The sequence below is a fragment of the Camelus ferus genome, chromosome 29 (assembly GCF_009834535.1).
Source record: "Camelus ferus isolate YT-003-E chromosome 29, BCGSAC_Cfer_1.0, whole genome shotgun sequence".
Lineage (NCBI taxonomy): Eukaryota > Metazoa > Chordata > Mammalia > Artiodactyla > Camelidae > Camelus > Camelus ferus.
In genome coordinates this window covers 14,805,082-14,832,754 of record NC_045724.1, presented here as the reverse complement: position 1 = coordinate 14,832,754, position 27,673 = coordinate 14,805,082, and the positions used below count along the sequence as shown (strand labels likewise).

Sequence of the window (27,673 nt, the reverse complement as noted above, 5' to 3'; positions counted from 1 at the left end):
TAGGTCTTTGAATCTAGAACACTTCTCCTCCTTTCCTCAGCTGGAGTGGATGTGAAGAGGTGACCGGGCTGTCTTCCCGGCACCCTGCAGTCTGGGCTGTGCTGATTGTACCCCGGGTTTAGTTGAGCCTGTGTTGGAGTCCCAGTGCTCCCTGTAAACGGGTAGAGCAGAGACTTGATCAGATTTGGCTTGGTTTTTGGCCAGCATGTCACGGGTGGTGCCATATGCTGCCATGGGGGGCAAGAAGGTCCTGTGGTCTCTCCTGTGACCTGTCAGACACCAGTGCTCGTCTCCCAGATTCCTTATTTCATTGGGGGTTTGCAACATGGTGATATACCGGCTCTCTCACTCCCTCTACAGTACTTCCAGAAAGAGACTTCCCGAGGTGCAGTGAGGGCAGGAAGGTGGGGATAGTGCTTGCTTTTTCCCTGGGTTTACCCATCCTCAGATTAGGTTTGGGAGATGCTTCTCTAAAGCCGAGAGGAAGGATGTTGCATTCAGTGAGCCCTAATGTTCCTCCAGGCTCTGATGGTGCTGGAGTCAGTGATGAGGGTCTGGCAACTGGGTGGAGATGGGCTGGGAGAAGGGAGATGGAGGGGCTCACGAGGGGAGATTGGGAGGGGTAGAGGCTAGTGCTGGAGGCCGGGGTCCCAGGCCCCATGTGTCCTGACATCTCCTTGGCCAACTCAGAACCAGCCTGGGAGGTGCCCACAGGCAGACTGTACCTTTTCACATCCGCAGTCCAGCTCAGTCTTTGCTGTGTGCCTGTGCCTGATGAAGGGCAGCCTGTAACATTACCTCCATGTTTGCTTCCGAGGAAGGGAGGCACTGGGCTCTCCTGAGAGCACGCAGCCGGCAGATGATGGCAGGAGGAGAGTGAGACCCCAGACCCCGACTTCCAAATCAGGCCCTCTCCACTGAGCCACACTGCCAATCACAGAGGTGGAGGCAGTTTCACCTCCCCTGCTCGCCGCCAGCCCCTTGTGGGGGAAATAAGACCTGGAAGCCATGATCCCTGTCCTTGTATTCCCAGCCTGTTCAGGGGAGGGCAGTGGCCAGAGGGCAAGAACACATCCCGGACTTGGGTCACGGCTACAGAGGGGCAGGGACCAAAGCTGCACACACGTTTTCCCTGGAGGCAGACCTTCCTGGGGTAGCAGTCTTGGCCCCTCTCTCTGCCGAGGCCTGTCTCAGGCCACCTGGCCTCTGGGGGCTGCAGCCCATGATGCCTCCTCCAGTCTCTAGAGCGTCAGTGAGTCTGGCTCGGGGCCTGTGTGTGAGGGGGGCAGAATGCTCAGGGTATTTAAAAAAAAACAACGCCTCAGAAGGAAAAATAAAAGAGAAAACCCTTTGAACTGAGCTGCTCCATGCAGTTGGGATAGAGGTGAGAAGGCTGGGCCCCAGACTGAGGGGAGTCCAAGATGGCCACCAGCCCAGAGTGGTGACACCATCTGGTGAATTAGTCGTTTCCCGCTGCGCCTGGAAAGGGAAAATATTTGTGACAGAAACCAAGGTCAGGGCTCCTGGCGGAAGTCCAGTTAGATTCGTTAATGCCAGGGGCACTTCTCCTTTGCCTTGGCTAGTGATGTTAATTCTTACTGGTCTGTGTCTGAAACAGCGTGATGCATCTCCCACCTGTCCTTTCAGACAGGGTTTGAAGAAAGTCTGAGAGGAAGGCAGCCTCGCGGAGAGAAGCAGAATGTCCTTTGCTCTCAAATTGAGATGTATTTTGTGAAGACTGCGGTGCTTTAACTTTGAGCAGTGCTTTTTGAGTTTTCTAGGAACTTCCCTCTGTCCCCTCTGGTCCTCGGAGCAGGTAGTGAGGAGGTGAGAGTGGGTGATATGAGACCCATTTTACTGAGGAAGACACTGAGGACTGACGAAGTTTTGTGACCAGCTGGAGGCAGGATCAGACCCTATCTCCCGACTCCTCGGCCTACATTCCTTTCCTTCACTACGATGGCCATGACTCAGGGGCCAGCTCTCTTGTGGTGGGGAATAAAAAGGGTTGGCGAGGAAGCCACCAGCCCTTACTGGATGCACTGCCCTGGGTTGGTGCAGGGTTGCTAAGAGGTCATGGAGATTCAGCTCAGTGCCCAAAGGTCTAAGATTGCTTCTTAAGAAAAATGGAAAAAGAGACAGCTCTGGCTCTGAACACAGGTGGGTGGGGTCTCTCTCAGTCTCTCCAAGACTCTAGCTTGGCCAAAGTTACTCCCAAGAGACTTCATTCTAGTAAGTAATGTGTTTTCAGGGCTGTAATTAGAGCAGCCCTCGAACGCTGTGAGCTGTCACACAAAATAGAACGGAAGGAAAGGGTTGCTTCCCAAGGCTCTTTCACACTGGCCCAAAATAGAGCCAGTGGGTCAGCTGTTTGTTAGATGGAGAGTGTGTGTGTGTGTGTGTGTGTGTGTGTGTGTCAGCGTGAGCATGTGTGTGGAGGCAGGTGTTCTCGGTATCTGAGACCTCCCTTGCTTTCACTTCCTTCCCATCGTATGGCTGAGCTGGAACCCTTTCCGCCCTCCAGGGGGACTTTGCTGGCTTATTCAACGGCATCCATCCAGTGAGCACTGACAGCGTGCCAGGCAGTGCTGCTGAGTGTGCACATCGGGTTTGGAATTTTCAGTGATTTGGGAGGCGTTTAGATCTCAACCCCAGCATCTGCCCCCCACCCCTGATTCCCCTGGCATGCTCTCCATCTCCTGAGACCCTGCCTCTATGCTAACTGCTGTCATTGTTGGGTTGTGGCTGTCACCAGAGCTGCCTCTTTCTGCTGGTCATCTCTGGTCCACGTGCCAGGACTCATCTCTAAAGCCCTGACTCAGACCCTGCCTGGTACAAGTAGGGCTCCATAGAGGTCTCCCTGGGAGTGGATGGAAGGGGAAAGATTGAAAAGTCATTGTGTAATTAAATAGGAAACGTGCCCCCTACCTTGGCTGTACCTTCTGGTTCTTTGTCTACATTGTTGGTCTCCAGGAGAGGGCGCGCTTCTCCAGCAAGAGCCCTGGGTCCGGGAGGTTGGAAACCTGGGTTCTAGCTCTGGCCCTGCTAGTAACTTCCGGCGCAGCCTTGGGCAGATTGCTCTGACTTGTCTGGGTCTCTGCTTTTCCACATGTTACCTGGGGTCACTGCTTTTGCCCTACCTGCCTTGAAGGGTGATGGGGAATGCCAGCCTGGGTATGGGTGAGGTGGGAGTAGAGTGTAGGGGTGTTGGGACCCCAGGTGGGCCCCCTGGGTATGTACAGGGACAGCACGAGGACCAGGACCACGTCTTGTTGGCACTGACTCCCAGAGCCTGGTCGGGGGTGAACAGTGATGAATGAACAGCACACAGAAAAGCCCATGGTGCCAGGTTTAGCCCCTTCATGCTTTGAAAGTGCTGATCAACATATGACATCTTTGGAAAACCAGTTCCCTGCCTCTGGGCTGAGGGCCGTTTTCTCCCTTCTGGGGACTAGGTATGGAAAGCTTCCTTGTGCTAGAGGCACCTCTGCCCTGCAGGCCTGAGCATGAAGTCTCAGAGTCTGCAGGGAGTCATGCGAAGCCCCCAAGGAGAGGGGTGGCATTGGACTTTGAGAAGAAGGGTGGGGTCCAAGCTCTGGGAGCCTGTCCCTTAGAAACTGCCCGTGTTTGAGGGCTGTCCATGGCCCACCCTGCCCGGTCCGCACATCAGCTGGAGGGCAGCGGTCACCAGGCCACGCTTGTTCCTGTGGAGATCTCAGGGAGAGGACAGCAGGGAGGCTCCAGTAGTGACTTAAGGGTCTAGCAGAGTCACGCTGGTGCTGTGGTGAGAACAGACAGCAGGGATGGGGGGAGGTTGGTGGGGGAAGGCCAGTCAGGCGCTGTCTCTGAGATGAGGCAGCTTGACCAGGCCATGAAAGTGTGTTGAAGTCAGGTCGATGAGATTCCCTGATTCGCTGGATGTGGGGCCAAGAAAGGGAGAGGTCGAGGAGGAACGTCAGGTTTGGGCCTGAGCAGCAGGAAGGTTAGCGTTGCCTCTAAGATGGCAAACTTGTGGGCGGGACAGGCTTGGGGAGAGCTCCGGACTTCCCTGTGGGGCGTGTTTTGGAATTAGAGGAGCCTGAACCTTGGCACTGAGCAGCGGTTACATGTCTGAGTCTGGAGTCCCAGGTGCAGGTGCACTTGCGGGAGTCCCCAGGGTCCAGTCTGGAATCCAGGTTCTAATAACACCGAAGGCATGAGACAGGGTGAGATGCCCTAGGGAGTGAGTGCCCACCGACCAGCTGGGCATGCACACCGGGTCCTAGTCAGACACTCAGGGGAGGCAGAGATGGAAACCTGGTTTTAATCTGGTGCCTGCCCCTTGCTTATCACTGTCTTAGGGAGACCAACCATGGCTTGGAGAAGCAATTAGAAACCCTCAGGATGGAATGTAATATAATAGTTAATGAACTGGTTCAGAGCAGAGGAGGCTGAGAAGGGCGGGGCTGAGCTGAATGGTTCAGAGCCTCAGGAGAGTGAGAGCTTGTCCTGGGCCTGGAGGGACAAGCTGAACGCGGCCAGGCTGGGCGGAGGGGAGGGCATTCCAGGCAGGAGGAAGAGAGAGGGTAAAAGTACAGAGCAACAGTCAGGCACGGATGGTTGAACTTGACTGTGGTGAGAGGGGGCTAGGGTGGTAGGAGAGCCGGGATTTTGGAGTTCATGTCCCTGCTTGGAACTCTGTAACCTTGCTGAGCCTCATCACAAAGCGCGATGTCCCTCTTCCTTCACGGGGTTGCTGGGAGGGTGTAGTAGATTCTGATCATCAGATCTGTGTGTGGCGTGCTCAGCCTGGCACCGGCATGTACAGTAGGGCCTGGACACACCTGGACACACATCTCCAGCCCTGCCTCCATGGGCCCCTCCCAGGTGGCCCAGTGAAGAGCAGAGCTTCAAGAAAGCCACTGCTGGCATCGCTGGGCCTGCGTTGATGCCGGGCAGACTGGAGGCTTGAGAGGCCTGAAATGCCCAGCGCCCTGCTCACCTTTCCTGGGCCCTGGCTATTTTAGGGCTCAGTCCCCAGTGGACGAGGAAGACTTGTCCGCTGCACCACAGCTAATGACAGCCTGGCCTGCCGGGCCCTTCAAAAACAGCTCCACTATTTTTATCCACTGGAGGTGGCTGGCCTGTCCTCCACCCCAGACTGTGCCAACATGGGGTGATTTTAAGGAAATTGGGGCTTTGCTAGGAAGATGGGTCATTGTCTCAAATCACAGACTGCAGTCCGGCAGGATGTGCCCACGGAACCTTCCGGGTGGTGTCAGGCGTCACCTTGACCCAGTGGTCTGAATTTAGAGATAATTCCACCCTACCTTGCCAGTAGGGCTCGGAAGGAATCACTCAGCCTATCCACCCCAGATGTTTCTCAGAATCCTCCCTGGTATCTCTGGCAGCAGCAGGCCTCTGTCTCCACGGGATCAGAGGCATGGGGAGGAGAGGGCTGTGGGGTTGTGTCCCCTGGCCAAGCCCAGCACTGAGGGCGCTTTATGCCCACAGGACATTACTTCTGAGCTATTTCATTGAAAGTAGTTTAAAATGGCTCTCATCTGGTGGGAATGTGGGTGGTTTCCTTTTCTTTCTAAGAAAATGTTTTTAACTAGACTCCTGGCCTCTGGATAGAGCCTGGGGAGCAGTGTCAGGGATGGGGTGGTGAGTGTCCAGTGCTATGCGGCATGAAATACTCATCCTTAGAGGTAGGCAGAATCGTGTTGTATTGGCCACAGTTTGCATTTAGGTAAAATATATATATATATTTAATCCACTGCCCAATTTCTAAACAGAATTGCTTTTTTCTGAGCACTTGGTTGGTTGATCCTTAAAACAATAGGCATCCTAGCCCCATCCCCCATTCACTCTTTCTGCTGCGGCAGCGGTGGGGCTGTACCCAGCCTCGCTTCCACCAGAAGCCTGCACTGGCCTCTTTGTCTGTAGGGACAGGACTTTCTAGCTCTGGGCCCTCTGCTGCTGCAAGACCCTCCCTCTCTGTCTCCTGGAACCCACCTCACTCTGACCCATTCCTCCCCTCCTCCCATTCTGCCCCTTCTTCCTAATGTACCTCAAATACCTCCTCCTCTTGGACGCCGCCTCCAGTCCAGCTACCCACCCTGCCTCCATCCTGTGATCTGGCCGCTCTGGGTGTTTGGCGATAGTCTTCTGCCTCTGCTGAACAATGAGCATCTCTGCGGGCAGGGCCTGAATATGCTCCCCTTTGTGCTGTGGCTCTCCCTCTCATTCCATGAATGGCTGGACCTGTGTGGCTCCAGGGTTTACAATGCTTCCTTATACCTGACTTTACTGAGCAATCTGACCTCTAACAATGTGGGGGCTGAGAATTTAAATGGCAGAACTGGGACCAGAACCTACTCGTGTCTCCTGGGGAGTCAGAGCATTGGCTGTGGTCCCCTCACCCATCCAGGTCCTGTCCATTGTCTGCCTTCCCCCTGACTCCATCCCCAAGACCCCAGGGCTGTTTCTGGGTGGTGTGGGTGGGCCAGCTGTGCAAGTTCCCATCCACTCACGTGCCCCTGGGGGCAAAGACGGCAGAGGCACCAAGGGCTGAGTCACCCGAGGCAGAAATGGGAGGTGGGGGACCACTCCAACTCCCAGTTCTTGGGGCTGTGGAGCATGTCATGTCTGGGGCAGCCCCCACCCCCAGGAGCAGCTGGGAGGAGACACACGTAGGCTGACGTGTGCCTGTGCCAGAGGGCTTTCTCCAGCTGTGGCCCAGCTGTTGGGGGACCGCCCTTCCTGGTTCCTGGAGGCCTGGGGTCTGGTTGTCCCTCCTACAGATGTTTCTGGTCCCTGAGGGTATGGCCCCTGTGCCACATCCTCTTCCTGGAGCAGAGAGAGCTGCTGGATGGAGGGGGGTGGGTACGGTGAGAAAGGCGGAGGGTGCAAGGTGAGATGTGGTGTTCAGTTCCCCGGATTCCCCGCCAGGGGAGTGGTCCACATCTGGTGGGTTAGAGGAGCGCGCTCAGGTGTCGGGGCAGGGACACCCTACAGGGGGAGAGCTGGCTCTGCATGTCCTGGGCCTTGTCCTCTGTCCTCTTCACCCACCCCCCCCACCGAGGAGAACTGGAGAGGACCCCGTATTAGTTCCCTTCCTCCTGAGTGTTAGTCTCCCATGAGCCTTCCATTGACAGGTCACTCCTACTCTCAAACCTACAATGGCTCCCCAGTGCTAAAGCCATGGAGCTCAACCCTGGCTCCGAATCACCCAGGAACTTTTCAGAATCCCGATGCCCAGGCCCACTCCTCAGAGGTTCATGTGATTGGTCTGGGGTGGGGCCCAGGCACCTGCACAGCAGGGTTGGGAAGCCAGCTTAGAGAGTGGGCTTCCTGGGCATCCGGGCAGCTTTCACAATTGGGCGCCAACCCCGTTCCCTGTTTGTCTCTTTACCCCCTTGTTCCAGCCAAGCCAGCCCCTTCCCAGTCCCCACCTGCTGGCACCATCCTCACCTCTGTGCCTCCCCATCTGGTGCTCTGTGTCTCCACCCAAGTCCACCCAGCCCTCACCAGCCTGGCTGAATTAAAGATGGTCTCTGGGAAACGACCTTTAATCACTGGCTGTCTCTTCTCCCTAGCCTGTGGCCTGGCGCTGTTCTCCCAGAAGGTGCTTGCCGTTGCTTGTTAGAAAGACCCATGTCCCCCTCCCCCGCCTCTTCCCCACCTGAGCCCCTGCACCTCCTGGTCCTGCTCCTGGGGTCTTTCTGTGATCTGTCCCCAGCCTTGGAGAGGGTGAGGCCCAGGGTCTGAGGGCCATATGTGTTCATCTTCTGTCTCTGATCCAGAACCATTTAAGAAATGGGCCAGGAGGTCAGGTAGGGACCACTGCGGCGGTCAGAGACCAAGATGGGGTCCCCCCTTCCCAGGCAGAGGTGAGCCCACCGCTGTGAGCAGGGGGAGCCGCAGAGCCCAGGCTGCCATGGAGGATCCGTGCTGCACCCATAGTCAGAGCTTTGCTGTGGCAACCTGTCCTTGTCTGGTTGCCCCTCAGAGCAGGATAGTGGGTATAATTTCATGAGGAAACGGGGGTTCAGGGAGGCTGAGTGACCTGCCCACACCTCCCAGGTGGGAAGTGAGTTTCTGACTCCTGCCGCCAGCACGCCCTGTTGGCCTCTCCTATAATCTGGGCAGGGGCGACCCCCTTGGCCTTGCTGTGTGAATCACTTCCTCCCATCCCTGCCCTGGTGCAGAGGGCAATGGGGTGTGTGTATGTGTGTGTGTGTTAGCGAGTGAGTGTATGTGGTGTGGGAGAGTGTGTGAGTCTGAGTGTGTGTGCAGTATGTGTTATGAGTGTGTGTGAGAGTGTGAGTGTGTGGGGTATGTGAGTGTGTGTGGGGTGTGTGAGTGTGTGGGGTATGTGAGTATGTGTGGGGTGTGTGAGTGTGGCGTGTGAGAGTGGGGTGTGTGTGTGGTGTATATGATTTGAGAGTGTGTGTGGGGTGTGATTGTGTGTTTGGGGTGTGTGTGTGGTGTGTGTGATTGTGAGAATGTGATTGTGTGTGGGGTATGATTGTGAGAGCGTGATTGTGTGTGGGGTGTGTGTGTATGTGTGGTGTGTGTGATTGTGAGACTGTGTGTGGGTGTGTGTGTGTGTGGGGTGTGATTGTGTGTTTGGGGTGTGTGTGGGGTGTTAGTGGTGTGTGTGTGTGGGGTGTATGTACGGGGTGTGAGTGGCGTGTGTGTGTGGTGCGTGTGGGAGGTGTGAGTGGCGTGTGTGTATGGGATGTGATTGTGTTGGGTGTGTGTGGGGGTGTGTGTACAGGGTGTGACTGTGTGGGGTGTGATTGTGTGGGGAGTGTGTATGGGGTGTGAGTGGCGTGTGTGTGGGGTGTGAGCGGCTTGTGTGTGTGGGGTGTGTGTACTGGGTGTGGTTGTGTGAGTGGCATGTGTGTGGGGGGTGTGATTGTGTGTGTAGGGTGTGTGTATGGGGTGGCGGCCCCAGGGAGGGGAGGGCCCGCACCCTGACCCCGCCCTGTGCCGTCCTCCAGGCTAAAGCAGCCAGATCGGAGCAGGAGGCCCGGAGGCTGCAGCTGCGGAGCCTGCAGTACCTGGAGCGCTACATCTACCTGGTGCTGTTCAACGCTTACCTCCACCTGGAGAAGGCTGGCTCCTGGCAGAGGCCGTTCAGCACCTGGATGCGGGAGGTGAGGGCGGGAGGCTGAGACTGCCCTGTGCGTCCTCCTCGGGGACAGACAGGGACAGGCAGTGTTCTCACCCCTCTCTACAGGGGGCGTCCCTGTGGCTGAGATCTTGTCTTGTTTGGCTGTGGGTCCCCAGCACAGGGTCCGCGCTTGGCAGGCAGTGAGCGAATGAATGAGGGGAGGGGAGACAGGCGCGTGGGGGCAGGACTGGGCGGGCGCTGGTCTGGGCTCCTTTTCCGTGCGTCCCTGAGGCCAGCGTCACCTGGGCGCTTTGTGCCCATTGCTGTGTTCATCCCTCACCTGGGGCCTTCCAGCTTCCCCTGCCACCTTCCAGCCATGGCCTTGGGCAAGACAGTTCACCCCTCTGACCTGCTGTCCTCAGCGTTAAGGTAGAGATAACGCTTGTACAGTCAGCACTGCTCGGAAGTCTGTGGTGGGGATCCCATGAGATACGTGCCGGCCGTCTGCTGGAGCATGTGTACGTGGGGCTGCAGTACGTGGCGGCCATTACTCCCCCATTCTGCAGAGGAGGGGACTGAGTGCAGAGAGGTTAAATGCTTGCTCACGGTCAGTGTGAGAGCAGGTTGGTTGGCTCCAAAGCCCACCGTGTCTGACCTAAGATGCCGCCCTCTTGTGCCTCCTCCTCCATCCCTCTCTGCTTGGCTCTTCTGGAATCTGCACCCGACTTGGCTAGTTTTAGAGGCAGAGCTGCCGCCTCGGCACCTCTAGGTCAGGAGGAAGGTCTCCTTCCCTTTTTGGCAAAGTGGCCTGTAATTACCCCTCCGCTGGGACACTGGCCCTTGCTGACCTCACCAGCCAGCCGCTGGGCCACAGGGCTGTGTCGAGAGTGTCCGGTAGGCCCCAGCTAGCCCGCCTGAGCTGAGACCCATGGTGGGCCTGCCTGACCTACAACCAAAACTCACAGCCAAAGGGTTCTTGCTGGCTCCTGCATCCACGCTGTGTTCCCCAGCACTCCCCGTGGGCCCTAGCTGTAATGCCCGGAGCAGCTGGGCTTCTGCCCCTGAGTGTCCCCAAGGGAGTATCCGAGCTGCACAGGCACAGGGTGTGCTTGGCCTTTTGCACTGCTCTCCTCTTACTTCCTGCCCAGTGCTTTCTGTGCTTTGCAGCCAGCCCCCTGCGCTGGTGCTGGGAGGTGGAGACTTCCCTCCCATTGTAAGGCAACGGAAGCTCAGAGTACGTAATATAATCAAAATGCAACCTGTGCAGGTCGCTGAGCTGGTGGGAGGCAGCGCTGAGCCCCAGACTGACCTGTGTTCACAGAACCCAGTGACAGGAGGACAGCGTGGTGCAGGGGGGCAGGGGACCCAAATGACATCCTCCCTCCCCTAGGACACTGTCTATCTCTGCTGTCCTCCCCAGGTGTCAGCAAAGGCCGGCGTCTACGAGATCCTCAACCAGCTGGGCTTCCCCGAGCTCGAGAGTGTGGAGGACCAGCCCTTCTCCCGGCTGCGCTGCCGGTGGCAGGAGCAGAGCCACAGCCCCGAGCCCTCCGCCGCAGGGGACTTCCTATAGGATGCGCCGCCTCCCAGGGGGCTGGGGGTGCCCCGTGCTCTTCACTGGGAGTGGCCCTGAGAAACGATTCCTCAGCTTCCCAGAGCGACTAGGGTGGGGTGGGGACCCTTTTTTTGAAAGAGTTTTTCTAGGACAGTTAGCACACAGTGATATCTTGTAAATGCAGGTGGGTGGATGGCCCGCAGGAAGGCCCGGTGTGGCATCAACCTGGCAAGGAGCTCACTCCCCGACAAGGAGCTCACTCTCTGAGTTGCCAAACAAAGCTCCACACCACTCCTGCCCTCTCCTCTCCCCCTGAGTGGTCCTGACAGCCCCCGGCGCGGAGCAGCCCTGGCCAGTGCTGGTACCTTTCTCTCCTGCTGCTGCTCTCCCACTTGACTTCTCCCTTTTTGCTGCCTGAGCACTGCCCTCAGGGCCCCTGGCTCCCTGGGGGAGTGGACTGCGCTTGGGGTGGATCTGTTACCTTAGAGGCAGCTCTACCCAGTTCTCTTGCTTCTCATGTCCCGTCTCCAGCCTGGAGACTTTGAGAAAAACAACGACGTGCCCAGTGGGTCCGGCAGAAGCCTCTACTTCTCCTTCCTTTGCCCTCTTCTCCTGGGCTGGCAGGACTGTGGAGGTTTCCAAGGAGCTGAGAACAAAAGGGAGTTCTTCTCAGGGGAAGGAGCTTCCAGAAGCTGCATGCAGCCCTGTGGAAGAGGCTAGCTTGATTTCCCTAGGAGCGTGGGTGAGGGGTCTGGGGCAGCACCTCCTGCCCCACCACCCACCGTGGCTGGTGCCCTCACCTGCTGTGACAGGGGCCCCAGGGACTACTGGGACCCTGAGTGAGCAGTGGGGTGTGAGAGAGTGGGCCAAGGATGGTGTGAGCAGGCACTTGGATTCCAGGCCGTCTTTGCTGAGCATCCTTGAGCTGCCTCCCAGTGGGAGCAGAAGGGGCCAAGCACTGCTGAGTTAGCAGCTGCGGGGACCAGCTTTGTGCAAACAATGGGAAGGATGCTCGGAGAGGCAGGAGAGGCAGGTGTTACTGAGCTGAGTCTGTGGCTGTCTGGGGACTGGTGTCTGCCAAAACACAGGATGAACAGTGTGTACGCTGTCCACCTGGCTTGGCTCATTGGGGCCAGGGATATCTCTCTTGGTTTGACGCCTGCACTTGTGCAGAAAAACAAGTGATGTATCATTGGTCGTGATATTTGAAAAGGGGAGAAGCGGCCAGAGTTGTTGACATCTACCTAGTATTGGAAAATATTTGACCATCTTGGCTGAATTATTTTGCAAATCTACTGTATGTCTGTTCACTACCTTTTCAGATTTGTTGTTGTTTTTGGTTTTATTTCTGCATGTAGTAAAAAGTTTTAATTTCTTTGCAGACAAGGTCTAGATGAGGGGTCAGAGATCAGGGCTGAACTGGGAGGGATCTTTCCTGTTCTCATGGTTGGTCTGACTTAACTGTGCTGGGACTACTGGCTGGTCACTTCACCTCTCTGCCTCAGTTTCCCCATCTGCAAAATGGGAGAATAATACTTGCCTACCTACCTCACAGGGGTGTTGTGAGGATTCATTCGTGATTTTTTTTTTTGTACATAGCGTTTGAGCATTAAAAACAGCTGAAAGTGAAGTGCGCCTAGCTGCTGGTGTCTTTAGTGTGGGGCGGGCGTTACAGAAGTGCTCTTTCAGAGTAGGGGTGGGAAGGCAGAGTGAACCGAGAGCACTTGCCCTTAGTGTGTGTAATTCTCAGAGAAGATGGAGTTTTCCAGACATCCTTCTCCTTTCTTCACATCCCTAATCATGTCTGACCATCTCACTCTGGATGCCCAGGGTTGTTATGCTGAGCCCCTCCATGAAGAAAACAATATAACAGGCTAATTCACACTAAAATACGAAGGACTGATATATCTAGGAAAATGGAGCAAAATGGAATTTCAAGGTTTATGAAGGAGGGTGCACTTCAGTCTCTGCTTCCTTTTCTCATCCCTGCAGCCTCCTTTTGGTCCCTTTATGCCCCTCAAGGCTTAAACACAGATGCACTGAGAAATTTGTGTGTAAAGAGGCAGTAGGGAGAGTGAGGCAAAGAGAGTCCTGACTCCAGGCTTCTCCCTAAGCTTTCCCAGATTGATGAGGTTAAGACCCTCTGGGTTCTTCTAAGGTCAACTAGGGGCGGTCGGAATGGAACCCAGAGCTCCTGCTGCATTAGGGTTGGTGATCTTGCCACCCTGGGAGGGGAGGCCTCCTGGGGTTACTTTTCATCACAGCAGAGTCTGAGGATGCTCCATGTGGCTTCTGAATATGAGTGAAGCAGTGTGTACACCAGTGTGAGCGTGTGGGGTGGTTCTGCACTTCTCTGCCTGGGATGAGCGCGTCTGGGTAGGGTACGTAGGAGTGGGTGGTGTGTCCATGTGTGTCCACCCACCAAGTTCCCAGGCCTGCTGCAGCCTGTGGGAGGGCATCTGGCAGTTACCCGGACAGTACTGGCTCACATGTCAGTACCTCCTCTGGTCTGACTAAATGAGGGAGTTCGTGTCAAACTTGAGAACTATCCCTGATACATAGGAAGTACACAATCAGTTTTAACGAACTTTGCAAAGTCTCCAAACCCTTTGGGGGTGCTCAGATGTAGTCCCCTACTTACCCACACCTCTGGTCACTGCCACTTGGGCGTCCCTGCTGCTTCCGGTGCCCTCCCCAACTTCAGTTGGGACAAGGCCTTGTGTCTGTTCTTACTTGTAGCTAAGGAGTCTGACTAGGTCTCTTGGATGAACTGTCACCCTGTCTTCCTGCTGTCCCTAGGGGACCTGGTGCCCTAGGCCCGTGGCCTCAGTATGCCTGGCTTCCCCTTCTTATAATGCGTTCTCTCCCTGAGGCTCCCGGGTCTTCTGGTGTCCCACCACACCAGTTTGCCACCATGCCCAGACTAGACTGGCCTTAGCAGGGTCCAGCTGGGACCTTGTCTGACTTAGGGATATACCTGTGCGTGGTAATGAGCTCATTCAGGGATCTGCATATAAGCCTGGGGGTGCAAAGTGGAGATACCTGCATGTGGGCTGTGGGAAGATTCAACAAGTAAAAACTGGTCTGTGTGCAGGATAGCCCTGCCTTCCTGGAGCCTGCGGTATTTTGGGGGAGAGACAGTGAACCAGCCATTCCTGCTGGGAGTGGCAGGAGCTGGGATGGGGCAGGCTGCTGGTGGACAGGGCAGTGAGATGAGGTTCACCACCAGAGTTCAGCCTGGGGCCCTGGCTTCCGTTGCTCTCTCGTTAGAAAGCTCCCAGGACCAGGAAACACCAATGTCGTGGGCCCTGGGGACGGGGCTGAGGGGCATGCTGTCTGGCGTCAGGCCACTGTGCCCGGCAGACCCTACAGCTTTGATGGGCTGATCATTTCACGATTCTATGTACCATCCCATCCCATGGCCGGACTCCAGGACCTGGCCATACTCCGTGGAAGGGGGACTTTAAGGGGACCTTTGATTTCTCTCCTCATCACAAGAACTAGTTTAGGATGAGCTGGAAGAGTGACCTGTCTGCAGATGTTGCCTGCCTGATCCTTTCCTGCCATGGCCAGTAGAGACCCCCAGCTTCACTTGCAGAATCAGCTCAGTCCTATCTTTTCACTGGTTTTCTTTTTCAAAAAGCTGTTCATCTTTTACTCACACGATTACGGCATGATGGTATACTAGTTGTGAAAATTCAACCAGTATCTTTATCCTCTCAGATCCCGCTCCCACTCCCCGCCCACTGGTTATGGAAGGTCCGCTTGTGACTGGAGCAGCCCATCGGGTGTCCGGGCTTCTCTCCTGGCCACACTGTCCCTGGCCGTAGCATCCCCGCCGGCTTCTCTGGCTTCCTAATACTGTGTGGTGTACACACCTCTCTCTGCTCAGGCAGCAAGAATGGCTTCAGCATCCGTACCCTGGCAGTTGAGATTGTGGGAAAGTCACTTTGCCTCTTGGAGTCTCCATGTCCTCAACTGTAAATGAGTAAACGACTTATTTTGTAGGGTAGGGTCAGAGTTAATGTGGTGAATGTGCCTTCCACACCGCAGGTGTTCCTGCAGAAATTGTCTTTGTTCTGCAGAGTTTATCGTTATGAGATCTGGAGCAGAGGGGTCCAGCTGAGGTGTCACCAAAGTAGTGACATGGAGACAAGCTCCCTGAAAGTCAGGGAAGCTTTGGTGAGGAAGGGAGTCATGGCCAGGGGTCAGGGCAGGTGGATGCCTCTGGCTTTCGGGGATACACAAGCCCTGTCCATCTCCTGTCCTAGAGGAGCCAGTGTGAGAGGACCAAGTCACTCCTTAATGTCCCATGCAGCCATTCTCTTAGGAAAATGTTGACTTCTATAACAACCAGAGCAGGTGTGGGGCAGCCTGGGGCATGGGGTGGTGAGCGGCGGGCCAGGGAGAGGCCTTGGGAAGGGCTGACTCGCTGGTGTCCCCGGGGAAGCCAGCAGCGGGCTGTCCTCAGTGAGCTGCTGGGAGAGCGTTTCTGTACGTTTGTGGTGGTTAGATTAGGGCAGACAACCCGGCTTCCAGAAAACCTCCCTGCCTTTGTGTAGCTCAGGACAGAGCAGGGGGTCAGGAAGCTCCAGGGTGACTTGAGTTCTAGAGTTTGCTGGGGGCTGGGGCCAGGCATTGCCTTCCTGGGGTGGCTTCCCTGCTTGTTAAATAGCAGGATGGTCCTGGCCCCTCTTGATGTGAGATGGTCCAAGGGAAAATGAGACAAAGCCGTTCTCCCTCTGCCCTTGGCCTAAAGGAGGCAGGACAGGACATGTGCTAAGGTCTGGTGGCCACTTTCTGGGTGCCTGGTCCTGTGCTATTCACTATTGTATTTACGTTCGGGCGGGAGTCCAGGATTATGCCATTTACAGAGAAGGAAGCAAAGGTCAAATAGGAGACAGGAGGTTTACTCAAACCAGGGGGAGCTTGGAAAACAAACAGAAGGAGAAAACAAAAACCATGGACAGTCTCACAAGTCACAAAACCATGTTCAACATCTCAGTCTGTTTCCTTGTAGTTTTAGTCTCTGAGTATACATACAATGTCTATGCTATGTCTTCTGTATGAGCACAGTGCATTCATGCAGGGCTTTATGACACTAGGACCAGAAAGTTTTATTATCCTAGCTTTTCATTTACCACATTGTGATAGTTCATTTTATGTGTTGACTTGACTGGGTCACAGGGTCCCTGGATGTTTGGTTAAAAAGGATTTTGGATGTTTCTGTGAAGATGCTTTTGAATGAGATTAACATTTAAATTGGTAGACTAAGCAAAACAGATTGCTCTCTCAAATGTGGGTGGGCCTCAGCCAATCAGTTGGAGGCCTGACTAGAATAATAGCCTGATCCTTCCCTGGATAAGAGAGAATTCTCCTCCTTTGTGGCCTTGGAGCTAGAACTGGGACATCAGCTCTGCAGATTTTGGACTTGCCAGCCTCCATAATTGCGTGAGCCAATTTATTATAAGAAATCAATCACTCTCTCTCTATATATATTTAGAAACATTTGTATATATATAAAATCTTTCTCTAATGTGTGTGTGTGTGTGTGTGTATATACACATATATACGCATTACACTGTGACTTTAGCCTTTGAGAGATTTTTGAGACTTTGTTGGATAACACTTCATTGTACGAATACTTAATACTTTTGAAAACCAATAAACCAACTCTTTTATTCTAGGGCACCTAGGTTACTTTGTTGTTGTGCACTAATTTTTTATTCTTTTGGGGTAAAATTTCCCTACCCCAAAAATGCATGAGTCTTTAAGTGTACCATTTGATGAGTTTTTACAAACGCATACACCTGTGTAACCCAGACCCCTATCCAGACATACAACCTTACATCTGGGTTATTTTTTAATGTTCAGATTTATAAGCAATACTTCAGAGAACATCTTCAAACACATATCCTTGTGCAGGTATTAGTCAAAACTTGGATTGCATGTTATTGAAAATTGTCCCAGCTAAGCAAAAAAGGGCATGATAAAAACATGGTCACTGGAAGGATCTCCTGGGACCCTTGGTACTGGGATGCAATAGGGTCTTGGGACAACTAGGGCTGGGAACTAGAAAACTGTCCAGGGAGCTCCAGAGGCCTTGTGCAGCATCCGGGGGGTGCACTGCTCTGATCTCCCCTCAGGAGAGCCTCCTGCAAGTGCAGCTGACACACCTCCAGCCACTGCAGTTTTGATCCAACACATGCCAAGGCCGCACTCCCTTTTTCAGCACGCTCCCTGCTTGGTCTCTCCCAGAGGATGACAGGCAGGCAGGGCTCTTGAGCCACTAGCCCTGCTGTTTCTGCCTGTGGCAGCCTTGCATGGGGCTCCCCCATTGGTCTGGCTGAGCCTTCCTCAGACCCTCCTGTCAGCGTGGGGCTCTTCCTTCCCTCTCTCCTTTCATGGGCGTCAGGCCTGTGTGCTGGTCTGCAGGCTCTTGCTGCTCTTCCTGCCTCCTTCTGCTTCTACCCCTATATTACCCCTCCTCCCGTCCCTCTCCCCGCTGGTAAGCACTAGTTTGTTCCCTGTGAGTCTGCTTCCTTTTTGTTATATTCACTGGTTTGTTGTATTTTTCAGTGTCTACATATAAGTGATGTCATACAGTATTTGTCTTTCTCTGTCTGACTTACTGCACTATGCGTAATACTCTCTAGGTCCATCCATGTTGCTGCATATGGCAGAATTTCACTGTTTTTTTTTTTTTACAGCTGAGTATTTTTCCATTGCATATCTCTCTCTATATAGATCTCACATCTTCTTTATCCATTTGTCTGCTGATGGGCACTTGGGTTGCTTCCATGTCTTGGCTATTGTCAATAGTGCTGCTATGAACATTGGGGTACATGTTTTTTGGATTTAGTGTTTTTTGTTTTTTCCAGATCTACACCTAGGAGTGGAATTGCTGGATTATGCAGTAGCTCTATTTTTAGTTTTTTGAGGACCCTCCATACTGCTAGGGAAGAGACTGTCTTCTCTCCATTGTATATTCTTGCCTCCTTTGTCGAAGATTCACTGACCGTAGGTGCATGGGTTTATTTCTGGGCTCTCTGTTCTGTCTCATCGATCTGTGTGCCCAGAGAGGGTCTGATTCCAAGCCTGTGCTCACTTCAGAGGTGGATGTTGGCGCCAGCTCTGGGTGCTGGAATCCTCTCTGACATTTTCAATAATGGGGGGTGGGTGGGTAGAAATGTCGATCTTTCCAGAATCGTGCCCCAGGGGCAGGTTGTGGGGGTGGGTTGAGGGAAAAGAATTACTTTGAAAACCCTCCCTCAAGGTCTTGTGGTTCTCGGACTCAATGTTTTTCAAACCCCTATGTGCTTTCAAGAGGTTCCCCTCGACACCCACAAGAAGAGCTTGTTTCCTATGAGTCACTCTGGTAGATTATCTGTGATGGGGTCTTTTAAGTTTCATTTTGCGCCTCCCCTTAGCATATTGTTTCTTACTATCTGCCCACCTCACTTATCAACACGCCCTACGTGACAGCGTAGCCTCGCTATCCAAAAGTAATTTTCTTTCTTTCCTTGAACTAAATGAGGCCATCTTCTGGGCTGAATTAAACACCAATTATTTATGAAAACACCCATTTCTCTATTCCTGTCCCAACATTTGAGGTCACCAGTCTTTTTAATTTTTGCCCATCCAATAAGGAAAAAAAGTCTTTCATTTTTATCTTAATGTGATTTTCCCAATCACTAATGAGATGGAACATCTTTTCATATGTTTATCGGCCATTTGGATTTGCTCTCTTACGTGTTTGCTTATTTTACTACTGGGTTGTCTTTTTGATAAATTTTTTATACAACCTGTTTCATTCAGAGGTAGACAGACAGACATACAGATAAATATACAACCAGTTCTTTCTCCCAGTTTATTTAGTCTTGTAATTCTTTTGGAGTGTATTTTGTCAAGTTTTTGCATTTTGTATTTAGTGTCTTGTGTCAGCAGACCTTCCCTACACAAGGTTATTTATCCATTTCCTTGTTTTCTTTGATCACTTGTGTAGTATGTTTTTTTTTTATGTTTTGTTCTTTAATTCACCTCGAATAAATGTTTGTGAATGACTTGAGGTCGAGAATATGATTTATTTTTTCCCAACGGATACCCAGTTGACCCCACGTTATTTATTGAGTTGCCAAGTTTCATCTTCATCTTCCAGTAACCATCTCTGACTTTCCATCCTAATTTTAAAAAATCTTGAATGTATTTTTAATTTTTTAAATATGTATTACTCTTTTGCTTTTTCTTGCATTTATTTTGGTAAACATTGCAACATTTTCCCAGAATAGCACATAGGCATCTGTCAAGATTTTCAAATCTTGAGTAAAATCATATGTAATATTCTCTTAAATACTTAAAAGCCTCCTCTGCATCTATGTTTGTCTTCCTTCTCAACTTTAATGTTTATGACTATCTCACATATTTTTCTTGGTCAACTTGTAAGTTTTTCCATTTAATTATTATGGTCAAATAACCAATTTTCATTCTGATAAATGTGATGAGCCCTGAGAATTTGTGATCACATAAACTAGTTGATGGAGGTGAATTTTTCCTGTAGTAATGCCACTCGATTCTATGAACCTTTTCTGAGTAATGCCAAAAATCACATCATGATCTCTCATCAAAACATTAAAAGTTTTTTTCTATTAGCTGCCAATCAAATACGTACTCCTACAATTTTGTTTTAAGAAGAGAATTGGAAAACGCCTGAATTGTAAAAGGATGTTTTACCTGGGTACTGGAGTCATTAACTCTCTCATTTTCTGGACAATATTGCTCCAAAAGTTTACTAAGATTTGTCAAGTAACAATTAAGTATCTCTCTTACTCTTTCACTCCGAGGTACCCTATATAAACCAACATACACAAAAATAGGTGAGAAAAATATTGTTCATTTTAACATTCCTCCTCCAATACAAACTTTTCTTTTTTTTACAGTTCATAAAGTTTTTAGAAAACAACTTTATTGAGATATAATTGACATACAATAGACTGCACATATTAAAAGTGTATAATTTGTTAAGTTTTGGTTTATGTATATACCTGTGAAATTATCATAATCAGGATAATGAATATATCCATCATCTCCAAAAGTTTGTTCATGTCCCTCTGTAATTCCTCATTCCCTTCCCTATCCCTCTCCCCAGGCATGTTTCCATTATACTTTGCTGCAAGATATCGAATATAGTTCCTAGTGCTATACAGTAGGACCTTGTTGCTTATCTATTTTATATATAGTAGTTTGTATCTATGTATCCCAAACTCCCAATTTATCCTTCCCCTGCTTTCCCCTTTGGTAACCATAAGTTTCTTTTTTATTTCTGTGAATCTGTTTCTGTTTTGAAAATAAGTTCATTTGTATTATTTTTTAGATTCTACATTTAAGTGACATCATATGATATTTACCTTTGTTTGACTTACCTCACTTAGTATGATAATCTCTAGGTCCATCCATGTTGTTGCAAATGGCATATTTCATTCTTTTTTATGACTGAGCAGTATTCCATTTAGGTTGCTTCCATGTCTTGGCTATTGTAAATAGTGCTGCTGTGAACATTGTGGTGCATGTATCTTTTCAAATTAGAGTTTTTCCCAGATATATGCCCAGTCAGGCACACTGATCTGCTTTTTTGTCATCATAAATCTGTTTGCATTCTTTAGAGTTTTATATAAATGGAGTCATCAGTGTGTAATCTTTATTACCTGGCTTCTTTCACTCAGGATAATTATTTTGAAATCATCTATGTTTAATGTACATCAATTTGTCATTTTTATTGCTACATAGTATTCCATCATATAGCAATACTTGCAGTTAGTTAATCCAAAGTATTGTTGGATATTTGAGTTGTTTCCAGGTTTGGGCTATTACAAATACAACTATTATGAATGCGTACAAGTCTTCATATGGACATATGTTTTCATTTCTCTTGGGTAGATACCTAGGAGGTGAATGGCTGAAGCACGTGGTATGTGCATGTTTAACTTTTTAAGAAACTGCCAAACTATTTTCCGTACAGTTTCATTCCCACCAGTGTTACTGAAACTCGGGTCTCACTGCTTGCTGTTCAAAAGTCAGCATTGGAGAGGCACATGTTGGTAGAAAGGAAGTTTACTTTATTCCGGCGGCCAGCAACCGGTGGGGTGGGGTGGGGAGGAAGGCACACTTGTATCCAAAGGTCAACTCCCTCCACTGCAAATCAGGGGGCAAGAGCTTTTAAAGGAGAGTTTCAGGGGTGCATAGGCAGACAGAGGGGGCTACGTGCAGAACAGCATAGTCAGCTCTGACAGTCATCTTAAAATTAGTCATGAGGTGGTCTGATCAGCATCATCTTGATTGTTTTGAGCACAGTTAATCTTTAGTTCCAGGGTCAGTTTGTTCCCATTTTTGAGGCTGGTTCTCGGAATTGTGGCAGCTTATGTCATGGCACAGTCTGGTCATTGTGTGGTTAACTTCTTCCACCTGGTGAGGGTTTCAGTATCTACAAAACAGCTCAAAGGATACAGCTAAAAATATTATCTATAGCCCTGGAGGAGGAACTAAATGTTCTTGACTTTGTTTAATGACTAAACTGTTGTTATTTTGTTTTGCTTGATTAATTCCCTTTGTTCCTGTACTATTTCTCTGATTAAACTTATTCTCCGGCTAAAGTTTCTCTACAGACAAAAGGCAGGCGGAGGCAAGGGGCCGTTGTCTGTCCCACAGGATCCTACTTCATTTCACCAGCAGCATCTGACAGTTCCAGTGCCTCCACATCCCTACCAACCTTGGAATTGTCAATCTTTTTAACTTTAGCCATTCTAATAGATGTGTGGTGGATGTATTTCCTACCACCACCCTCTCAGATCACATTTTTAATTTGTAACATTTCCAATTCATTGTTTTTTTAGGGTAAGCCCAAAAGCCTTAAAAGCCTCATCTCATCAAAGACATTAATTATTCTTGTTTGAAGGCTTATTCAGTTAGCTCAATTTCCTATGATGTTAGGTCTCTCTTTATTGAATTTGGTGTTTGTTTTTCATATTGTTGGTTTTCCTCAGTGGTTGGTAAATTTCAGTTGTGTACTCATCTTTGTCTTGAGATTTCAGGTTATCCTGTTTGTAAGACCTGTGCCTACCTAGTGTAGCCTGGACTGGTGACTACTGGGGATGGATGAGACATGCTGACAAAAGTGTGTGCTCACGGTTGCCCTTTTGGACGAGGGTGCGCCCTTGGTGCTAGGTGTATCTGAGCCCTAGGATGCTGCCCTATTTAGCATAGTTGACTACCTGGCAGACTCCATTGCTACCCTGACTTGACCTGGGCCGCTGAGGGGGCATAGGAAGAGCCAAATTCTCCAGCTGTCTCTGCTGAAATGCTTCAACCTATATCCTGATGGGAATCTAGACTTCCTCCTGCCTCCTGGCTTGGTGTCTCTGAGCTGAAAGCTTCCTTAAAGCTGGTCCCCCTCTTCAAAGGCATTCACCTGCATGGCTTGTGGGCTGTCATATCCCTTGCCCATCCAATCCCATCAAGCCTTCATCTTTCAGGGATTCATCAAAATTTCTGACCTCTTCTTGTTTCAACAGTGGCATAGAATTTTAAATACATGTTTTTAATGACATTTTGAGGACTTTGGGTTGGGATGGGGAAACTAGAATGTATACTTAATCATACTTTTAAAGTAGAAAATAGCTCACACCGTGTGCCAAGCCCTGTTAGCAGTTAGGGTCCTGGCAAAGAATGGATGGCAACCTTAGCTCTGGTGCAAAGACAATTTAATGAAAGGACCATTTGCAGAGATGTGGGCAGGGTTAAGGAAACCAGCTTGGAATGGTGAGGTGCTCAGGAACTAGTTAAAGGGGGAAGTGGTAACCACCCCTAGGCCTGAGGGGGTGAGGGGACAGCACGGTGTTACTTGAGCCTGCCACAGATACCTTCAGGGGACCATCCTTTAAAAACTGGTTTGTGAAGGGGTATCCACAGCCCGGGCAGCATCACTGAACACAGGGCTGGTGGAGGTGGGGCAAATGCCCTGACTTCTGCCTTCTCTCTGGTCTTCCATCTGCTCTCCTGTCTAATCTTCCATCAGTGCCTGCATCAGACTGCAGGGGTCCCCAGCCACATGGTCCATGGGGTGAGTCAACCTCCAGAGATGGGGAGTGGGGAGAAAGACAGAGGGCAAGCAGCACAGCCCTCTTTCCAGCACTTCATGTGTGTCATCACCTCCAGCAGTTCCGAGACAGCCCAAGGAGGGAAGCGTATTATCCTCATTTTACAAAAGAGGGAGCCCAGGCACTGTGATCCAGGGACACCTCAGAATTTCCCTCTGCTCTTCCCTCTGCCTGGTGCGCCTTCCCCTCCTCTCTAGCTCACTGCTCCTTATGCTTCAAGTTCAGTTTGATTTAGGTCTGTGATCTAAGTGTCCTCAAGATACCTAGAGAAAGGATTCTGACTTCCCGAGATGAGGTGCCCCCACATTTCCTCCCAACGTTTCATTATGAGAAAGTTCAAAACTGCAGGAAAGTTGGACGAATTGTATGGAGAACACCCCCGTACCCCTGTGCCCACTTCTCAAAAGCACTTCCACACTGTTGTCCATCAACTTGTCTATACCTCCACTGACTTGTGAGTCCCCTAAAGGAAGGGCTGCGAGTGATCAGTCTTCACATCTTAGGGTCTACGGCAGCCTGGCACACGGAACGTTGTCAGTAACTATTTGATGGATTGATAATTCACAAGGCATTTGGTATTTTCCAGGAAAGGAGGAGAATTTTATTTATAGAACACATACGGGTGGTTTTCACACATCATGTTGGTGCACTGCATTCATTATTTCACCAGCGCCTTGCGAATCAGACGAGGCTGGGTTATGGTCTCTGTTTTATAAGACCAAGACAGGTTTCATAATTTGCTCAAGGCTCACGTCGTCTCCCTAAGACATCTGGGATTCAGATCATCAAGCTGCCCTCAAACCCATGCTGGTGACGTTGCATCATTGCCTTCTCAACAGGCTGGAGGCTACTTGGGGCTGGGGAACTGTGCATTTCTGAATGTCCTGGGACCTAGCAACTCCAGGTACAACAAATTTTTTTTTCAGTATTTGTTTGTTACTGGTGATTCTTTTTATTTCAGTGTGGCTTTATTACCATTTCTGTGTGTATGTGTATAATAACATATTTGTATAGATATATAGATACACATGTGCAGAACAACACAAAATCAGAGAATTTAGAGTTACAGCAATGCAGTAACTTAGCACGAAAAACGTGAGTGCTATGGGTGAAATTCCAGCAGCCACTTCACCCAGAAAAGCAACCCTTTTCTTCCCCTTGTCGTCTTCTTGCTCAGCAGAGAGCTTCTAACCAAGAATACTCTGTCCAGCAAGGCGCTCATTCAGATTTGGTAGAGAAATCAAAAGCTTCACAGATTAAAAAAAATTTTAAAGAATTCAGCACCACCAAACCAGCTTTACCACAAATGTTAAAGGACCTTCTCTAGTTGTTGGATTCAGTCCCACTTGTCACGGAACCCATACTAGTCATTCGGAAGCCACCTGAGCAAGATTCACTTCCCAGGTTAAGTGCCTGGAGATTGCCCGCGTTACAGAATGGACCAAAAAGTAGTGGCAGAGCTGGATCTAGAATCCAGCCCCAACAACAAATATTTTTTGAAAGAATGAATAAATGAACCTTTGGTGAGTATTTTCACACTACTGGAATTCACTTCTGGAACATGGCATTCACTGCTGGCCGTTCACTCACTGCGGAAGTATGGCACCTGAAGGGCACTGATACATCACTTCGAATGACCTCTTGACTTAGTAAAGGAGGGCTCTGAGGCTGGGGTGGGCGGTGACAGCCAAGGCCATGCAAGGAGCCAAGGGCAGAGCCAGGGTGCTGGCTCCCTGCCCAGTGATTTCTTTTCCCTTCCTCTCCGGATCCATCCAATCATCTGGGTTGGTGCCACTCACTAATCCAAGGCCTAGAGACCCACAGAAACTGTGTTTCCCAAGAACCTCTCTTGGCGTGTGGGTGCCCACCAAGCCCGCCTGTCTTCCTTCTTCACAGAGGGTTCCATGGATTTCAGAGGCTTGAAATTGTCTGAAATTGTGTTTATATACTTTTTTCAGGAGAGGATCCAGAGTTTACATTAGGCTCTGAGATACAAAAATCATGACCCCCAAAGTGAGTGGGGGTTCCTTTATGTGTTCTCTCCAGAGGTTCCCCAACTTTTGATTGAAGAGACAAATAGAATTTTCCAAAGAATATTAGAATGCAAATTTCTGCAAAATTGGCCCATTCAAAAGAAATGAACTACCCTCTCAACACTAACGTAGTATAAAAGGACAATTTTAACTTCTCCAAACAAGAAGGACAAGTTCTTTGCGGGAGAAAAGCGACAGGCCTTCTTCCAGTTAGATGAAGTAGCTTTAACTCACTACGTGGTCCTTGTTAGGTTCACTTTGCCCTTGACTGAAAATGTCAGTGTGGACCAACCTTTGGAAGGAGAAGGGGCCACTAAACAGCTTGTGTCCTGGCGGCTGTGGAGAGTGCTCCCTGAAAGGCGCCCCCGGAGCTGGCCAGGTGTGGGTTCCATTGGATCTGTGGGTGTATTTCCACCGGGGAAGCTGCCACTGGCTGTTTCCTGGGCTTGTGAGATGGGAATGAATGCGGGTCACATGGGGAGGTGATGTCATTGTCCATGGACTTAAGTTTCCTCACAAGGGTTTTGGGTGAGAATTTGAAGAATACAGGCTCTGAGTGGCCAAAACAACCCACTGTCTCCTACCCCCTTTGAAGGGCAGCACTGGGTGGGCGCGGGGCTGTGGCCTGTGAGATGGCCCCACTCCCTTCGGGTTGCCCAGGGCTCTGCGTCCTCCCTCCTGCACTAGGCTGATGCGTTTGGGACAGGCCCTTGTTCCTTCTGCCATGGGTTCCCCTATAACGGACCTGGCTGGCGTTGTCTCCAGCTAGACCCACTCTCTCCTTGGCTGAGGACAGGCAGGATTGAGGCTTCATAGATTTTTCAGGAGGAACGTTGGCCCCACCAGGAATGGGTCTCTTGGCGGGGAGGTGAGAGCAGCAGACCAGCACAGCAGGCTGCGGGTAGGGAGTCCTTGTGTCCCTGCAGCTCCACATACAGTAGAGTCTCCTGAGTGTCCGTCTCGCCCTTCCTTCCTCCCTCCCTCCCTCCCTTCCTTCTTCCCTCTGTCCCTCCCTTCCCCCCTTCCTCCCTCCCTTCCTTCCTTTAGCAATTCTTCCTTTTTTTAATTGATGTATAATTGATTTACAATGTTGTGTTAGTTTCAGGTGTACAGCAAAGTGATTCAGTTATACATATACATACATATTCTTTATCAGATTCTTTTCCATTATAGGTTATTATAAGATACTGAATATAGGACCTTCTTGTTTATTTTGTATATGGTAGTTTGTGTCTGCTAATCTCAAATTCCTAATTTATCCCTCCTCACCCTTTCCCCTTTGGTAACTATAAGTTTGTTTTCTATGTATATGAGTCTGTTTCTGTTTTGTAAATAAGTTTGTGTCTTTTGTTTAGATTCCACATATGAGTGATACATGGTATTTGTCTTTCTCTTTCTTACTTCACTTACTATGATAATCTTTAAGTCCATCCATGTTGCTGCAAATGGCATTATTTCATTCTTTCTTATGACTGAATAGTATTCCATTGTGTGTGTGTGTGTGTGTGTGTGTGTGTGTGTGCGCGCACAACTTCTTTATCCAGTCATCTGTCGATGCACATTTAGGTTGCGTCCATGTCTTGGCTATTGTTTATAGCGCTGCTATGAATATTGGGGTGCATGTACCTTTTCAAGTTAGAGTTTCCTCTGGATATGTGCCCAGGAGTGGGATTGCTGGATCATGTGGTAAGTCTATTTTTAGTTTTTTAAGGACTCTCCATACTGTTTTCCATAATGGCTGCACCAAACTACATTCCCACCAGCAGTGTAAGAGGGTTCCCTTTTCCCCACACCCTCTCTAGCCCTTACCATTTGTGGACTTTTTAATGATGGCCATTCTGACTGGTGTGAGTTGATACCTCATTATAGTTTTGATTCCTGAATGTTTGAGTGACAGGTGCTATGGAGCATCTAGCACGTGCCTGACAATTGCTGGGACCTCAGTTTCTACATCTCTAAAAGGAGTTGATGAGGCCCTCCTGCTCCAGACCCCCTGTTGCAGCGCAGGCAGGATTCCCTAGCCGTCTGTGTGCTCTGGGGCAGGGCAGGCACCAACCCATCAGCAGGGCTCCTTCTTGATGCTGCTGCACTGACGTGTTTGTAGGCGCTTCCACGTCAGGTCCTCTCCCACCCAGGGGCCCTTTGTGATCTAGCTGTTAGTATGTCCAGGCGACATGAGAAACTGATGGACTCGGAGGGGAATCCACTTGTTGAAGGCCATGTACCAAGCAAGGGTGTAGCACACGTGTGGTCTGGGAGGGCTGTGGGAATGCCTTTCACTCCAGATGGTACCAATAAAGAGCCCTTTGCCTAGTTTGTGGATACAGCAAAACAATAAACAAATGCCTTTTGGAAACAGTTGGGGGACATAATTAGGGAAGAATTGACCAGAACGTCAAATCATTGAACCTTTTCAAGGAAAACTCTAGTATCATTTTCAGATACACTACAGATGAGAACCAAGAATAAGCTACTGTCTGACCCAGCTGGGGCCCCTGCAGCACCTGCTTAAATACCAGATAAGAATCTTGAGGGATTACTCCTGGTTTATAAACTAATTTGCATGGTTTGCTTAATAAGCACATTTACATGGTTTTAGATGGTTTCTGAAGGCCTTGAAAGCAGTTTGGGTTCTTAAAAAAGTTATAGAATCCCCTGCTATGTCATTTGCCCTGTGAATTGGTCTAGCAAACCATACTTTTATTTTGTTTATGAAATCATAAACAGATGTTTATGTTTAGACTGCTGGCTCCAGCTTAAACACAGGCTTTCTGTTTCTTCTCTGCCCAATTTGCTCTTTAAGGGGCAGGGAGGGGTGTTCTAACCAGGCTGG

At 50.2% G+C, this 27,673-nt stretch overlaps 1 protein-coding gene across 6 annotated transcripts in view; it reads left to right on the top strand.

The window, feature by feature from the left end:
• The window catches only part of PALD1 (phosphatase domain containing paladin 1), an 80,756-nt gene extending 64,398 nt beyond the window's left edge, over positions 1-16,358 (top strand). For all 6 annotated transcript variants that reach the window (XM_032470201.1, XM_032470203.1, XM_032470198.1 and 3 more), the window contains 2 exons: positions 8,991-9,146; positions 10,524-16,358. In XM_032470201.1, coding sequence (XP_032326092.1) covers positions 8,991-9,146; positions 10,524-10,676 — 309 coding nt within the window. In that variant the 3' untranslated portion in view covers positions 10,677-16,358. The remainder of the gene's footprint in view (positions 1-8,990; positions 9,147-10,523) is intronic.
• The last annotated feature ends 11,315 nt before the right edge of the window (positions 16,359-27,673 follow it).